Here is a 12,848-nt window from a genome sequence, read left to right as displayed (position 1 = left end):
GCTTGCAGTGTTCATTAGGCAGCAGCTCTGTGCACTTTCAAGCTGCTGTGCGCAGATCAAAGTCCAGCCTGGTAGGGCTTATTAGCGCTGCATGATTACGGTGTTATGAGCCGGCTCTGAAAGCTGCAGTACTCAAACACTCTTCCTTTTCCCCCCCTAGACTGGTTTTTTTAAATCCTTTTAGCTATTTTGGGGTAGTGCTTTCATTTTCATAGCAGCCATGAGGACTAAAATTTTTTTTTAAAGGGGATGAAAAAAAAGAAAGATGACAAAGCTTTGATGAAATAGTCCAATTCCAGGAGCCAATACTTTAAAAAAAAATCCAACTAACCCCAGAGTTGCAAAGAGATTCCTAACGAATTTGTTGAGATTGTTTTAGGAGATTTTCCTGCTCCCCCTCTTAACTATTTGCAACAGGACAGGGTGAAAGAGGCTGGGAGAACAAAATTGAAAGTAAATATGGTTCCTCGTGACCAGCTCTGGGGAAGGTGGCTGGGCTCTCGGAGATTCAGTTTGGTTTACAGGTTTTTAGGCCAATGGTTCACCAGCTTCCTTTGGATCTATCTGATGCTACAGTATTTTATCGGGTGCAACCACTGCCATTCAGAAGCACAGTATGGCCAGGCATGCATGCCTGCACACACCAACAGCTCCCATATATAAATATCTGAAATAATGGTCCCTGGGCACGTAGCATTGCTGCGAGGATTTCTTTGACTTCAGAAGCAGTTTTGCTGTTGTATCTCAAATAGCAGGTGTCCGGAGCCAGCTTAGAGCCTACGGGCACAATTGCTGTTCCCCAGGAGAGGCGTGTTGCAACACACAAACTGCAGAGCTTTGTTGTGGGTTGCCACTGCCCAACAATTATCTGAAACGCAAGGAGCTGTCAGGAGGTGATTTACGCTGTACCAGGCGTGTGAGAAACAGGAGTACAGTTGCCAGCTTCTTGGTCCTGACCAAATCTGCTCCAGCCATCTGAGTTTATTTTATTCTTTTTGCCCTCTGGATGTGGTTGAAACGGTAGTGATTTTTCTAAAGAAAGGCTTTCAGAGTTCCTGCTTTAAAACAAAATAGCCTCATTCAGTAAATGTCCTACTTCTCACGATGCCAGCGTGTGGAGGAGGTAAATGGAGGTAAATAGTGAGGGGTGTTGTGCAACCAGCTCTTTGTCTGCTTAAAGCTGAACGGAAAGGAGAAGGTATGAAAAGAAAACCAGAGGACATTTTGCAAATGTTCAGCTGTAGACATTGACGAAAGTCCATCTATAGCCCCTTCCCCTTTACAAAGTTCCAAGATCAGAGGTGAAAACTGAGGCTCTGATACCCTCTCTCTTTCATATACCTAATTATAGCACGTTGCTGGAATGACAAAACTCCTTAAACGGATGTAATATAAATGCTGTGGAGTCAACAGAAGGTTAAAAAAAAAAAAAAAGGGTTATCAGAACAGGCCTACAGCTTTTTATTACAAAGCCAGCCCCAAACAGGTCGGGGTCTCATGAGTCTAATGTAATATAAATTATATTAAAACAATGATATTACTGTTGAATGTTCAAAGCTCACTTCATAACAGATAAAAATCTCAGAGACTGAAAAGGAATACTAATTAATGGCAGGCTGTAAACTGCGTCGTAGTCTCCAAGAGCCAAAACACCCATATTGACGGAGTCACATCAGCGTTCAGTGATACAATCACCAGCAGCTGAGAGGGCTCCATTTTAAGTAATGAGCTTTCATTTCAGCTGACAACAGAAAAAAATGAGGATGATGGATGTCACGCTCTTTTCACATAGAAATAAAACACATGGGTGAGTTTGGTCATAATGCTGGGAGACACTATTTAGAGAGATCAAGGGTAACTGCCCATCCTGATTCTGGCAGGAAATTCTCAACTTTGGGGATCCAAGTGGGAGCAAGGAAATCTATGGAAACAACAGGAATTAAGTCGGTATAGGAGGCTGCTGAATGACTGATGCAAGGAGGAAGGAAATGACTAGAATATGAAATAACAGCAGGGAGAAGGCTGTCTATGCTCAGCGTGACCGACAAAGGCTAGTTTCTAGGCAAAATCATTAGCCTTCATTTGATAAGTAACTGTGACATCTTTAACTTTTTATCTGGCTCAGAGGTTCTGCATCAGAGAGTCCGGCTGCATAACCCGAAAATCTGGAAATACAAAATGGACTGCAAATAGATGTTTAAAAAGGTTAATAATTGCATGCTGTGTATTGCCATTAAGTACAGCAGGAAAACACCACCTTGGTGAATGATGGCTGTGATACACCCAGAAAACCTCCCGTGGGGTGAGCGGTGCTACTCACATGGGCCCTGGGGGTGCTGCTCTGCTGGGCAGCAGTGCCCAAAGCAGCCGTGGGCTTGCGAGGAGGCATTGGGATGGGGCAGGTGCTGGCACATAGGGCACGGCTGATGCTCAGGTCCAAAAAACTCTCTGGAGATCAGTGGTCCTGGGAGGTCCTGGGGGTTCAGCACGGACACCAGCGGTAAGGGGGGCTCCAGGTGCTTGATGCCCATGACGTCTCGTGACTGGGAGTTGTAGCCTGTGTCCACGGTCCCCAGCTCTGCTGGGGGTCTTTTTCCTGAGGGTTGCTGTGACCGTGAACTCCCTTGGCCACTTTCCTCCAGTGAGTCCTCGGGAGCATCAGACAAGCTCTGCTCTGATTTACTGGAGTTGTGCCCGGTGTCAGCTGAAAGCTGTGATCTTGGCTGCATGCCTGGTTTGTCCATAGCTACAAGATGCATCTTGGAGGGAACTACTCCAGCTATTGATTCACCGGGGGAACAGAAGTGTCCGTCTCCATCAGGATCAGTATATTTTGACCACAAGCTTCTGTCTGCCTCCACGGATGGTGCTGACTGATGACGTGCTGGTGCTCTGCAGAGGCATGATGGATCGGCCACAGGCTGAGGCGTTTGAGCGACACACGGTCTCTGGGACTCCTCATCCTCCATATCCTCTCCAGAAGGCTGCAAAGCCTTTTCCAAGACATGTTCTGGAAATGGGGACCATGGCATGGATTCATCCACTTCAACTGGTATGCTTCGACCTACAAAAGTGCCTGAAAAAGTGGCAGAAGAAACACTGTAGATGGACAGCCATACAGACAAATGCCTGCCGTCAGTCATAACTCAATGCCTGTGAGCTGGAATACTGAAGAGCAATGTGTATGCTTTATATTGTTTGTATTTTTATGTCTTTTAAAAAGACAGGCAGAAAACAGCAAGAAAGGTCTGGCTGAATTTTGGCAAAGCAATAAAGTAGAGGGTTAGCTGGAGTGTGGCTAGCACAGAGTTATAATTTGGACTAACCTGACATAGAGGCCATTTCCAAGTTTTGTAGTTGCACTGGAAACGAGAGTCAGCTGCCTTACTGCGAGGCCAGGATTTTCCAGCAAACTGGAAAACAAGAGAAAGGGCTCTTGTGAACATGGTACAGTTTCACACAGGCAATAATCCTAAAATAACTCTATCTCAGAGACTGGAAAAGACATACTGGTCAGAGTTCTGGAAATCGCATTGCGCAAAACAGACGCTTTTATGGGATTTCTGGAACTTACTGTTCCTGCTAAGACTGGAGGGGGGAAAAGCACATGAACTGTCTCTCAGAGGTAATTTCTGCACCTGGCAAAAGAGCAGGCTGCTTATGTCTGGAGGTTTGGCTCAGGCATATTCCAGGGAACAAAATCACTTGCAATTATTTTACTCCGGACCTTCTAATAATAGCTTCACACCGATGCCTCGGATCTAAACTTCACCACACACCTAGCTGAAGTAATTTCAACCCCAGATCTTGTTTCCAAGTGTTGCTGCTTATTTTATCAAACCACTTCATCCAGCCTATTACCACATGGCTGTTGTTATTTCAAATTATTGAAAATTAAAAGACAATTTAGAGACATTAGTTACTGTTTGGATTTTTTTCCCCTTCCTTTGGAATTGGCTTGGGCCCAGACATCATAATTATCACTTCCTTTTGGGGGTGCTGTCAGTAAATTTGGTCCAGCCAAGGGATCCCTGATGATGGACGCCTCTACTCCACCTTTACTTGGAATGACAGCAGCAGTGATGGGTGAGTGGGCTTCAGGAAGCGCAGCCATCTTCATCCTCTTATACAGGGGTGCCGATTGGCTTGCTCCCAGCAAATTTTATCTGTTACTGTGGAGTATAGAGAAACAAGCCCAGTGCTCATAATTTCCCCAGCTGTTTTCCTTCTATCACATTGGAGAAGCTAAAATCCCAAGTAGGAGAGTTGTCGGAGAAGAATGGACTAAGCCCTCACTCAAGCAACAGGAATGACGTTTGGGAACAGGATCTGGCTTGAAAGCCTGGTAAAGAAAGTCAAAACCACAACATGTTTGAAGAGCTTTTAGCTATCCAAGGATTTCTCCCAACTTCAGTCACAGTAGCTTGAACAGAAAGGTCAAATGAAGAACATATTCAAATGTCCACAGTATGAAAGACAGTTGAACAGGATCACAGAGAGGTATAAGGCAGTGTCCCAACCTTCACCCTGGCTCCCACAGCGATTCTGTGAAAACAAATGATGTGCCCGTGCTATAGGGCAAGTGTGAGGCTTTCCATTCATGCTGATCACATCAAATGATATGTATTTCCCACTGAAAGTACCTCTGGCATAGAAAATTCTGGGTGTAACATTTGCTGGGTAGTAGGATAAAAACTGTGCTTTGCTGCTGGGCTGCAATGTAAATACTCCTCCTCAGTGTAACTTAAAACCCATCTATGCAGAAGATTTACCATATATTCGTACATATCCTATGGTATAATAAGCACATCCACAGGGAGAGTTATCCTGGGATAATTACAGTGGGATAATTATGCTGGTAAATTTTCCCATGTAGGCAAGTCCTCAGAGCAGCTATTAGTTGCACCAACACAGTGAACATGCTGCTGCTCTGACAGCTGCAGCCCCCTGCGTGAGCGCGCCGGGTCTGGTGCCAAACCAGCTCCTTCCCATACAAGCACCCAGGCTTGAAATCCTGATGGTCAGCTCAGCACCGCCACACACTTCTCCCTGCGGTTGCATCGCTTTTCCTGTACGCCACGTCACTAACGCCGGCCCTGCTCGCTGAGTCATGGTTCTCTGACAGTCATAACTGATGTGATGGGAAAGGGAAAACCTCGAGCTCTCGTAATCACAGAACCGTGACGGGGACTTGTGCTGTGCTGTCCTGTGCGGTGGTGGGAAAATGTCCCTTACCTGGGACCTTTGGTCAGATGGCAGTTTAAATGATGACTGTCCTGTGGTGGTGACTCACCAGGACAGTACAGCGCAATGTCAGATTTACCCAAATCAGGGTGTAAAGCTGCCGAGTGGTCCCCTACCAGACTTAGAGAAGAGCCTGTGAAGGTTAGGTGTCAAACTCCCTGCAAGGCATCTGCCTTTCCCTCATCTCAACAGCTTTGTAAACCTGACCCCTGGATCATCTGGCCTTGAAGTGCCTGCTCAGACATGCTTCGACTTGTAGATATCTCTGTCCGTTTGCTTGTAAGCTGAATGACATGCACTCGAGCAGCACAAATAATATTGCAAAATCTTATTTCCCTCCCCCACTGTGCCCCGAGCATCTCCAGTGAACTGGTTCCTTGTGCAAAATTCACCCTGTTGTTCACAAAGCACAAGCTCAGCTGTGGGGTACTGGGGTACAGCTCCACCTCTTTAGCCACACGTGTTGTCTGAGCATCTCCCCTCTTAGATATAATGCCTAGCAAACACCCAAACATAGCTTTTCAGAAATAAATTTGCAATGCCTCATACACTGAGATGCTTCTTTGATGGTCTCTGAAGTAGTCAGGTCAAATTGCTAGAAAAGACTTTGAACTCAGATCCTCTGTACTCAACCACCTTTAGCACCATGACAAGAAGAACAGATTTCCGCAGAGAAACCGAGAACTCAGTCCAGAACTCAGTGAAGGAAATGGGAATCTCTCTATTGACTTCAGCAGGTTTTCGATTGGATGTCAGATGGGATTTAAAAGTTACTGAATTCCTTTGGAGGTTACAACCTCCAAAGTTTTTGGTCTTTTTTTTTAGTTCCATTGCTAACATTTGGCTATCTGTGAAACGGATCATGCACAGACTGTGTGGACCTAATGAAAGGCACAATATGGGCAGAAAAAATTCAGACTTGTTTTCTTCAGTTTGTTATTTAGTGTATTTACTCTGCGTTTTGGAGGAGGGATATTAAGACTTTATTAAACTTTATTGCAAATGATCAGCTACCAAACTCTTCAAATGGCTTACTTCAGAATAGTTTAAAAATGCCTTTCCTATTGGTTTAGCCCTCTGAAAGGATAAATACCTCTTTATCTCTCAAATCAATTTAATATTTAAATGACAGCCTTATTTCTTTCCTGTGTACCATGAGCTAAACATTATGAAAATGACTCCAAATATCTAAGTAAAAATAATTTGGTAAGACAGAAGAAAGACCTGTTTCCATCACTTGTGTTTTTACCTGCAAAAGCTTCTAGTTTTTTAAAATACGATTTTGCTTAGACCCTGCTGCAGGATAGCTGAGCAGTGAAAGCTGAGCTTTGATACCCACGCACGGCCCCTGCTCCTGCAGGGTGGAGGTAGGAGGCACTCAGGGGCCGAGGGCTTTGGTGTTAAAACAGACACATCATTAAAAAGGAGAAAAAGTGACTTCATCCTCCTCCTCCCTCAGTAGCTCTGGTTGGAGAGAGAAGCTGTTAAAACAGCAGAGCTCTGTCTGTAGAGATGGCCCTGAGGATAAATTAACCCCAGGACGTGCTGAACACTTTTTTGAGCAATGCTGGCAATGGTATGTGGATGGGAATTCCCGAGAGAAATCCCCATGTTGCTGGAAATGTTACAGATGATTCAGAAACATCCTCCTCCAACAGCAGTGCTTCAAAACATTGTTTCTGCTCTGCTGAAGACCCTCAGCTTTTGGGAAAAGACCCGACGCTGAGCCCATTATCCTGGTATTTTATGTTGCCTTGTACCGCAGAGTTTCATTAGGCTTCCTTTGACTTTTCTAGTTACCTTATCCTGCAAATATAGTTAGGACACGAAAATTACTTGCTTAGGTCTCCCATGTTGAAGAATTAGGGTAAAGGAATGCTTCAGCATATTGAAATACCCTCAGAAACCTGTAGCCTGATCCCTTTTCTGGCATGGAAACTGCTGGAGAGCATAGATCGTGCCCAATCTCATTTCCAAAGACACTGCAGCTTCAAGTCAGATCATGATATTGCCAGAAAGCTTCGAGAATTTAATATCCCCCCTGCACCTATGACTATGCAGGAGATTACTGATAACCAGCTGGAGCTGTTGCCTATATTCCTGCTTGTAATAAAGTGAAGAGGCCCTTCCTAAAAGACAGAGCAGCCAGGCCTGGACTGCTCTCAAAAATGTCGAGGGAACTCCTTAAACCACCCTTTCTCCTTCTCTTCCTTCCTCTGCTCATACACCCAGTTCTGCAACATGCATTAATTCAGCAAATAACCTTTCCCAGGTGGGTGCTCAGTGACTCAAGCTCCTGGGAAGAAACCCCATCCCACCTCCCTTGCGAGGCTTCCCACACCTGGAGAGGTTCTCCCGCTGCTCCTGCCAAGGAGCCCGGAGGGAGGCTGCCCAGCCCTCCTGCTCACGGCTGGCCGCTGCTGGCAGTGGCTGCTCCCACGAAACTGCAGGGAGAGCCTAAATGAAGGGGAACAAATTCTTCTGCAGGTCGGTAGGGACGGGCCTGAGCGCCCAAGTTTGAAGCAAGGGCACAACTCCCCTAAAAAACGTTCGACGGAGGCAAGGGGCTGCCCAGGGAGAGGAAGGGTGTTGGGCTCGGGCTCATCTGTGAGGTTTTCTTGCGGCTGATTGCAAAATCCGTCAGGTATTTCATCTGTTTCCCAGCTCGAAGACTTGTCAGGATGCGCTGTCCCAAAACACGCACTAACCATCTATCTGCTTTTGATTAGAAAACTTCTGTTGTGAAGAAACAGAAGAGAGACTCTGCAATGCGAGCATAGCTGTGGTCCCTGTCACTTCCGGAGAGGGGGAAAATATCTTTGTTCTTTTGATCAAAGTTATATTTGTCTACATTGTTAAAAAAGAAAATATTAGGATGAGAAAGAAACCTCACCTTCCTTGGTGCACAACACACAAGGGAAGGGTTTTTTTATTCACCAGTCATGGCATTTCTGAAATGGCACGGGTATAGATTAAGGCAAAGCTGAGTTCACAAGGGGTGGGGATAGACAGGAATTTCTTGATTTCCAAATAATTCCTGTGTACTTTGGCTGAATCCTTTAAAATCCCTGGTGCTGCTGATATCCATCTGCAGGATGGGAGTAAACGGATGCAGAATTTGCAAGCTGCCGTGAGGGTGCACATGTTGAGATTACAACAATGCTGTTGCCATGGGGTCAGATAAGCCTAAGCGTGTGAGTACACTTGCCTTCAGTGCAGCTTTCCCTACAGGAACACTAGAAAGAAACTTTCCTCAAAAAAACCCAGAGACAAATCCTTCTAGGAAGAGCAAGTGCAAATGTGGGAACTGTTTTGGGTCTATAACCTAAATAAACACAGCCAAGGAAATCCAAGCTCCAGAGTTTCACACTTCACCATGAAGAATTTTGGCTGCTGTCATCACGGGTGCTTAACCGTCTCCCTCGGGTACCCTCCACAGCGAAGACTAAGGCAACGTGTCACATTCCTAGCCCAGATTTGAAGCCCTCTAGGGCAGGTAAAGTTTATTTTTACAACTTCTGGAAAAAGTAGAAAAAGAATATGAAAACAATGTTCCTCTTCCACATTGACTATGTTTCTCTTTTACATATTTTTCTGCAGCCACGGCATGAAAGTCTACATACGCTGGGAGAACAGGAGAACATACTTCCAACCCTCTCTGCGTGGCAAACATCATGTTCCCTCTTGCAGCACTAATGTTGCTTCACTGGGCAATCCATGGTGCAATGGCTAGCATAGACCCAATATTTTTCACCTCTTTAGTGTAGACTTCGATATGTGTGTAATAGGAATGCTAGGCAATAAGTACTATGAAAGTTTAAGTGCAACATCCTCAGGAAGGATCCAAACAGGCATCTCACATGTAGGCAGCATTCTCTGCTAGTTGTCTAATATTTGTGAAATATAAAAATGTCTGCAGTGATCTTAGGTATCCTTAAAAATGCGTTTGTTTTTCAGAGATTGCTTCCCACCTATTTCTGATGCTGATAAAACTCCCATAGGCACTGATAACCCCCAAACTGGGATATTCCACAGCCCTGGGACGTCTAAAAATGCTGGAACAAAATTGGGGCTAGCTGAGTGGGGTTGGACAGGGGGACCACCCCGAGAGGTGTAAATCTCTCCAGCCTGCTTTCCTATAGCTTCATGCGTTATGAATAAGGCCCCTTATTAGGAGCCTCTGGTTCCTAATAAGGGAGAACCTCCAGCATTTTGTGGGGCTGATGTATCCCTCGTCCTTAATCGCTCTCCCCGCTCTGCAGCATGAGGGCTGCAGGGTGCGTGGGTGGTGGGAGGGCATGGGGAAGCCTGGGGGACCTGACACGTCTCCCTCGGCTGGTGTGAGAACAGCTTCACTCACTTGCTTTCATGGAACGTGCAAAAATGTATATCTCTTTCAGACGTGTACCCTCTATCAAACTTCAAAAGTCACTGCTGGGGGTGGAGGACACAGACAGACACGAACACCATAATTGCACATGCCTTCTTTTCTGCCTTAGAAAGACAAAAAGAAAACCCAACCCCATAAAAAAAATAAAAATACAGCATGCTTCAAGACATCGCTGGTGCTCAGCAAGAGCAAGCCCAGCCTCAGAAGCTGACGGCATCGCAGGCAGCAGCACAATCGGCAGACGCTCGCCAGCAGCCAGGGGCATTGGCGAGCGCTCGCTGGGGCAGCGGCCCTGCGGCCAGCACCCCTCGCACCCCCATCTTCGGCGTCACCCGCTGCGGGGCTCACAGCCCCATCCGGCGGTGACGGGGCATCGGCGTCCGCCTGAGACGGCACAGATGCTGCCAGGCCAAGCCTTGAACAAGCCCGGGGCTTGCAGGAAATTGGAATTTCTGGTCTGGTGGCCCGTGGTGGTGGTCGGGGACCAGTAAGCTCAGATCTGCCATTCTCGTTGCCCAGCCAACATGTGCCCTACAAAACCTGAGTCCTGGAACAATCAGTTACTGTGTGAAATGGGAGCGGGTTTTATATGGCTGATTTTACTCTAATTAAAAAGAAGTACTACCGGCTCGCTCCCACTGTTTCCATACCAACGCCATGGAGAATGGTGCAAACAGGGTCTATGATCCTGTTTTCTTCATGCTTTCCAGCCGCCTCTCTCTCACCAGGTCTGTGGACCTGTCCTACACAGCCTTGAGCAATGCTGCAGGGGGAGGAGAGGAGGGGAAGAGAGGAGGAGAGGAGAGGAGAGGAGAGGAGAGGAGAGGAGAGGAGAGGAGAGGAGAGGAGAGGAGAGGAGAGGAGAGGAGAGGAGAGGAGAGGAGAGGAGAGGGCCATTGGCCCACGAACCGCCTTGGGGCTGCACAGCCGTGCAGGGCGGGAGCGGGAGCGGGCCTGGCTGCCAGGCATTGCCAGGCAGCTACGTAAATAGGCAGGACAACATTTCGACACCAGGTGTATCCATTCCCAGTGTTTACCCCCAAACCCTCCTGATTTAAAAAAAAAACACAACAAAACTGCAGTGAAATGGCTGAAACATGTTGCAACCATCTGTGAAACTCAGGCTATCGTTACATGGGGGGGGGAAGGGAGCGAGACAACAATTTGAGGGACCCCCCCACACACACTGAGAGCCAGAAGTGGGTCAACAGCTAATTACAAACAGGGCCCGAGAAAGGCAGCATCTCTGACACTTCTTACCTTGCGGGCGAGGGAGGCTTGCGCTGAGCTGACCGAGGAAAGTGAGAGGGCTGGCGTGCCTCCTGCGCAACCCGTCGCTCTCTTGGCGTGCCCGGGTCTCCTTCCTCGGCCAGCCGGGTGGTTTTTTTTTCCTCCTCCTTTTACGACACTCTCCCTGCCTCTCCCAGGTAAGCGGCAGAACTGGCTCTGCAGCAGGAAGTGGAAGAGGCAGGCATGGCACGGCACGGCACGGCACAATGTGGCGGCGGTGGCGGCGGTGGGAGAGCTTCCATGGGGGAGTGACACTTTGAAGCTTAAAACTCTCTCGAAATCCCTGCGTGCGGCTCACCCCCTCTCTCGTAGGAAGCCAGGCTGCCTCTGCGTGAGCCCTGCAGATAAACAACTGTAGGGGAAACCCGGTGTGATTCCTAAACAGTGTGCCTCGCCAGGAAAGTCATCCTTTGCTTTTTAGTCCTCAGTCGCTTACTGTCAATGACAAACGTTAAACCAACTGTGATTCAGACTACTGAAGACAATCACATGATGGGTGTAAGAACTATATAAAGAACAAAAATAGGATTTCTCGCCTGCTTTTTTCTTTTAGGTTAGACTTCTAGACGCTTCCAAGTTTCTCTCTACACCCCCAAGGAGCAGAAACTCGCTTTTCCTACAAGCTGAAACCCTTACGTATTCGCACAGCTCCTGAAAGCCCAGTAATGCCGGTGCTGATGGCACGCGCAGTGGGGTTCGAAGAGCCCCGGTAAGCCACGCCGGCCGCTTCGTCGGCACGGTGCCAGGCTCCACAGCGGTGGTCCCTGGCGTGCCTGCTGGACACAGCTGCGCACCCCAGCCTACAACCGCTTTCCCGACCCCCCCACTCAGCGCGTTTCCCTGCCAAGAAGCTCTTCCTGATCTTTAGCCTACATTTTCTTACTTTAACCCTAGGAGGAGTCTGGCTTGGCTGCAAGTCGTGCGCAGCTCTTCATCCTCTAGGCGTCCGTGGGCTGCCACCACACGCTGCCTTAATGCCTGGTCGGCCAGCCTGCACGCTCAGGGACGTCTAAACCACCCCGAGCTCCTCGCTCGGGCAGTGCCACCGCTTCTCCTTCCTGCGGGACTGGGGGCGGAGGAGGGAGCCGCCTGCCCAGCATTCCTCCCCCCGAGGACAGGCCCTCTCTGGGTGCCCGCCGCTCCGCCAGCCCCTCTTTACGGTCACGAGTTGAAGCCATGACCCAGGCACTGATTTCCTCTTGTCAGGGAATGACTGCCCGCATTTCTGGAGGGAAAATTGAAGCAGCTGGGAGCTGCGTGTGCCCCCAGCAGAGCACTAAATACGATTTTATCCGTGGCATTGCGGTGACGCCTCGCAGCCTGAGCTTGCCTTCCTCCTGGAGAAACCCCACGTCAGCCTGGCCCGGCCAGCAGGACATCAACCTCCCTTTTGGGGCATCCCAGAACTGTCCTTCGCTGTCCCCAGACCGCCCAGGCAACGCCTGCTCTGCCGGTGGGTCCCGGCCAGACCCAGACGCGCCAGCCGGCCGACGCTTGTGGCTGCGTTACAACCGTGGCTGTTTGAGTCAGCTCAAGGCTTAATCCCTCTGGTTCGGACTGGAGCGCGGCGGCTCTGCTGCACAGCCATTTTGTGCCATGGACACCCTGACAGCCGCCATTTTCGGCAGGGCTGCCTGAGCCCTGAGCCGTGCCAAACCCGGCTCTGGCAGCTGCCCCGCTTGCCGGCCTCCCCACCAGCCTCCCACCCAGGAGCGGTGATGGCCCTGCTTCAGCCTGTGTGCCACGGTGGGGAAGGGTAGCGAGGGGCCCGAGGCCACGCAGGAGCCAAAATCGGGGCCTGGGTGACCGTGGGCAAGATGGGAGTGGGGTGGAAGAGCTGCTCTGAGGAGCGCCTGACCTCCCCGACGCTGAGGCAAAGGACTTGCGCAGTGTTTGTAGCGCATCAACCAGCTCCCCAGGGAGA

General features: G+C 48.8%; 1 protein-coding gene across 2 annotated transcripts in view; it reads right to left on the bottom strand.

Moving 5' to 3' along the window:
• Window positions 1-12,557, bottom strand: part of TRAF3IP2 (TRAF3 interacting protein 2) — a 28,070-nt gene extending 15,513 nt beyond the window's left edge. The window contains exons 1-4 of one of the 2 annotated variants that reach the window (XM_049817868.1): window positions 11,808-12,557; window positions 10,895-11,359; window positions 3,327-3,413; window positions 2,321-3,076 (exon numbers count right to left, since the gene is read on the bottom strand). In XM_049817868.1, the coding sequence (XP_049673825.1) occupies window positions 2,321-3,076; window positions 3,327-3,342 (772 nt within the window). In that variant the 5' untranslated portion in view covers window positions 3,343-3,413; window positions 10,895-11,359; window positions 11,808-12,557. The remainder of the gene's footprint in view (window positions 1-2,320; window positions 3,077-3,326; window positions 3,414-10,894; window positions 11,360-11,807) is intronic. The other variant, XM_049817867.1, reaches the window with a different exon arrangement.
• Between the last annotated feature and the right edge of the window lie 291 nt (window positions 12,558-12,848).

Source organism: Accipiter gentilis, chromosome 15, assembly GCF_929443795.1.
Source record: "Accipiter gentilis chromosome 15, bAccGen1.1, whole genome shotgun sequence".
NCBI classification, from domain to species: Eukaryota; Metazoa; Chordata; class Aves; order Accipitriformes; family Accipitridae; genus Astur; species Astur gentilis.
Note: the sequence above shows the minus strand (reverse complement) of the source record. Positions and strands in the feature narration are given on the sequence as shown.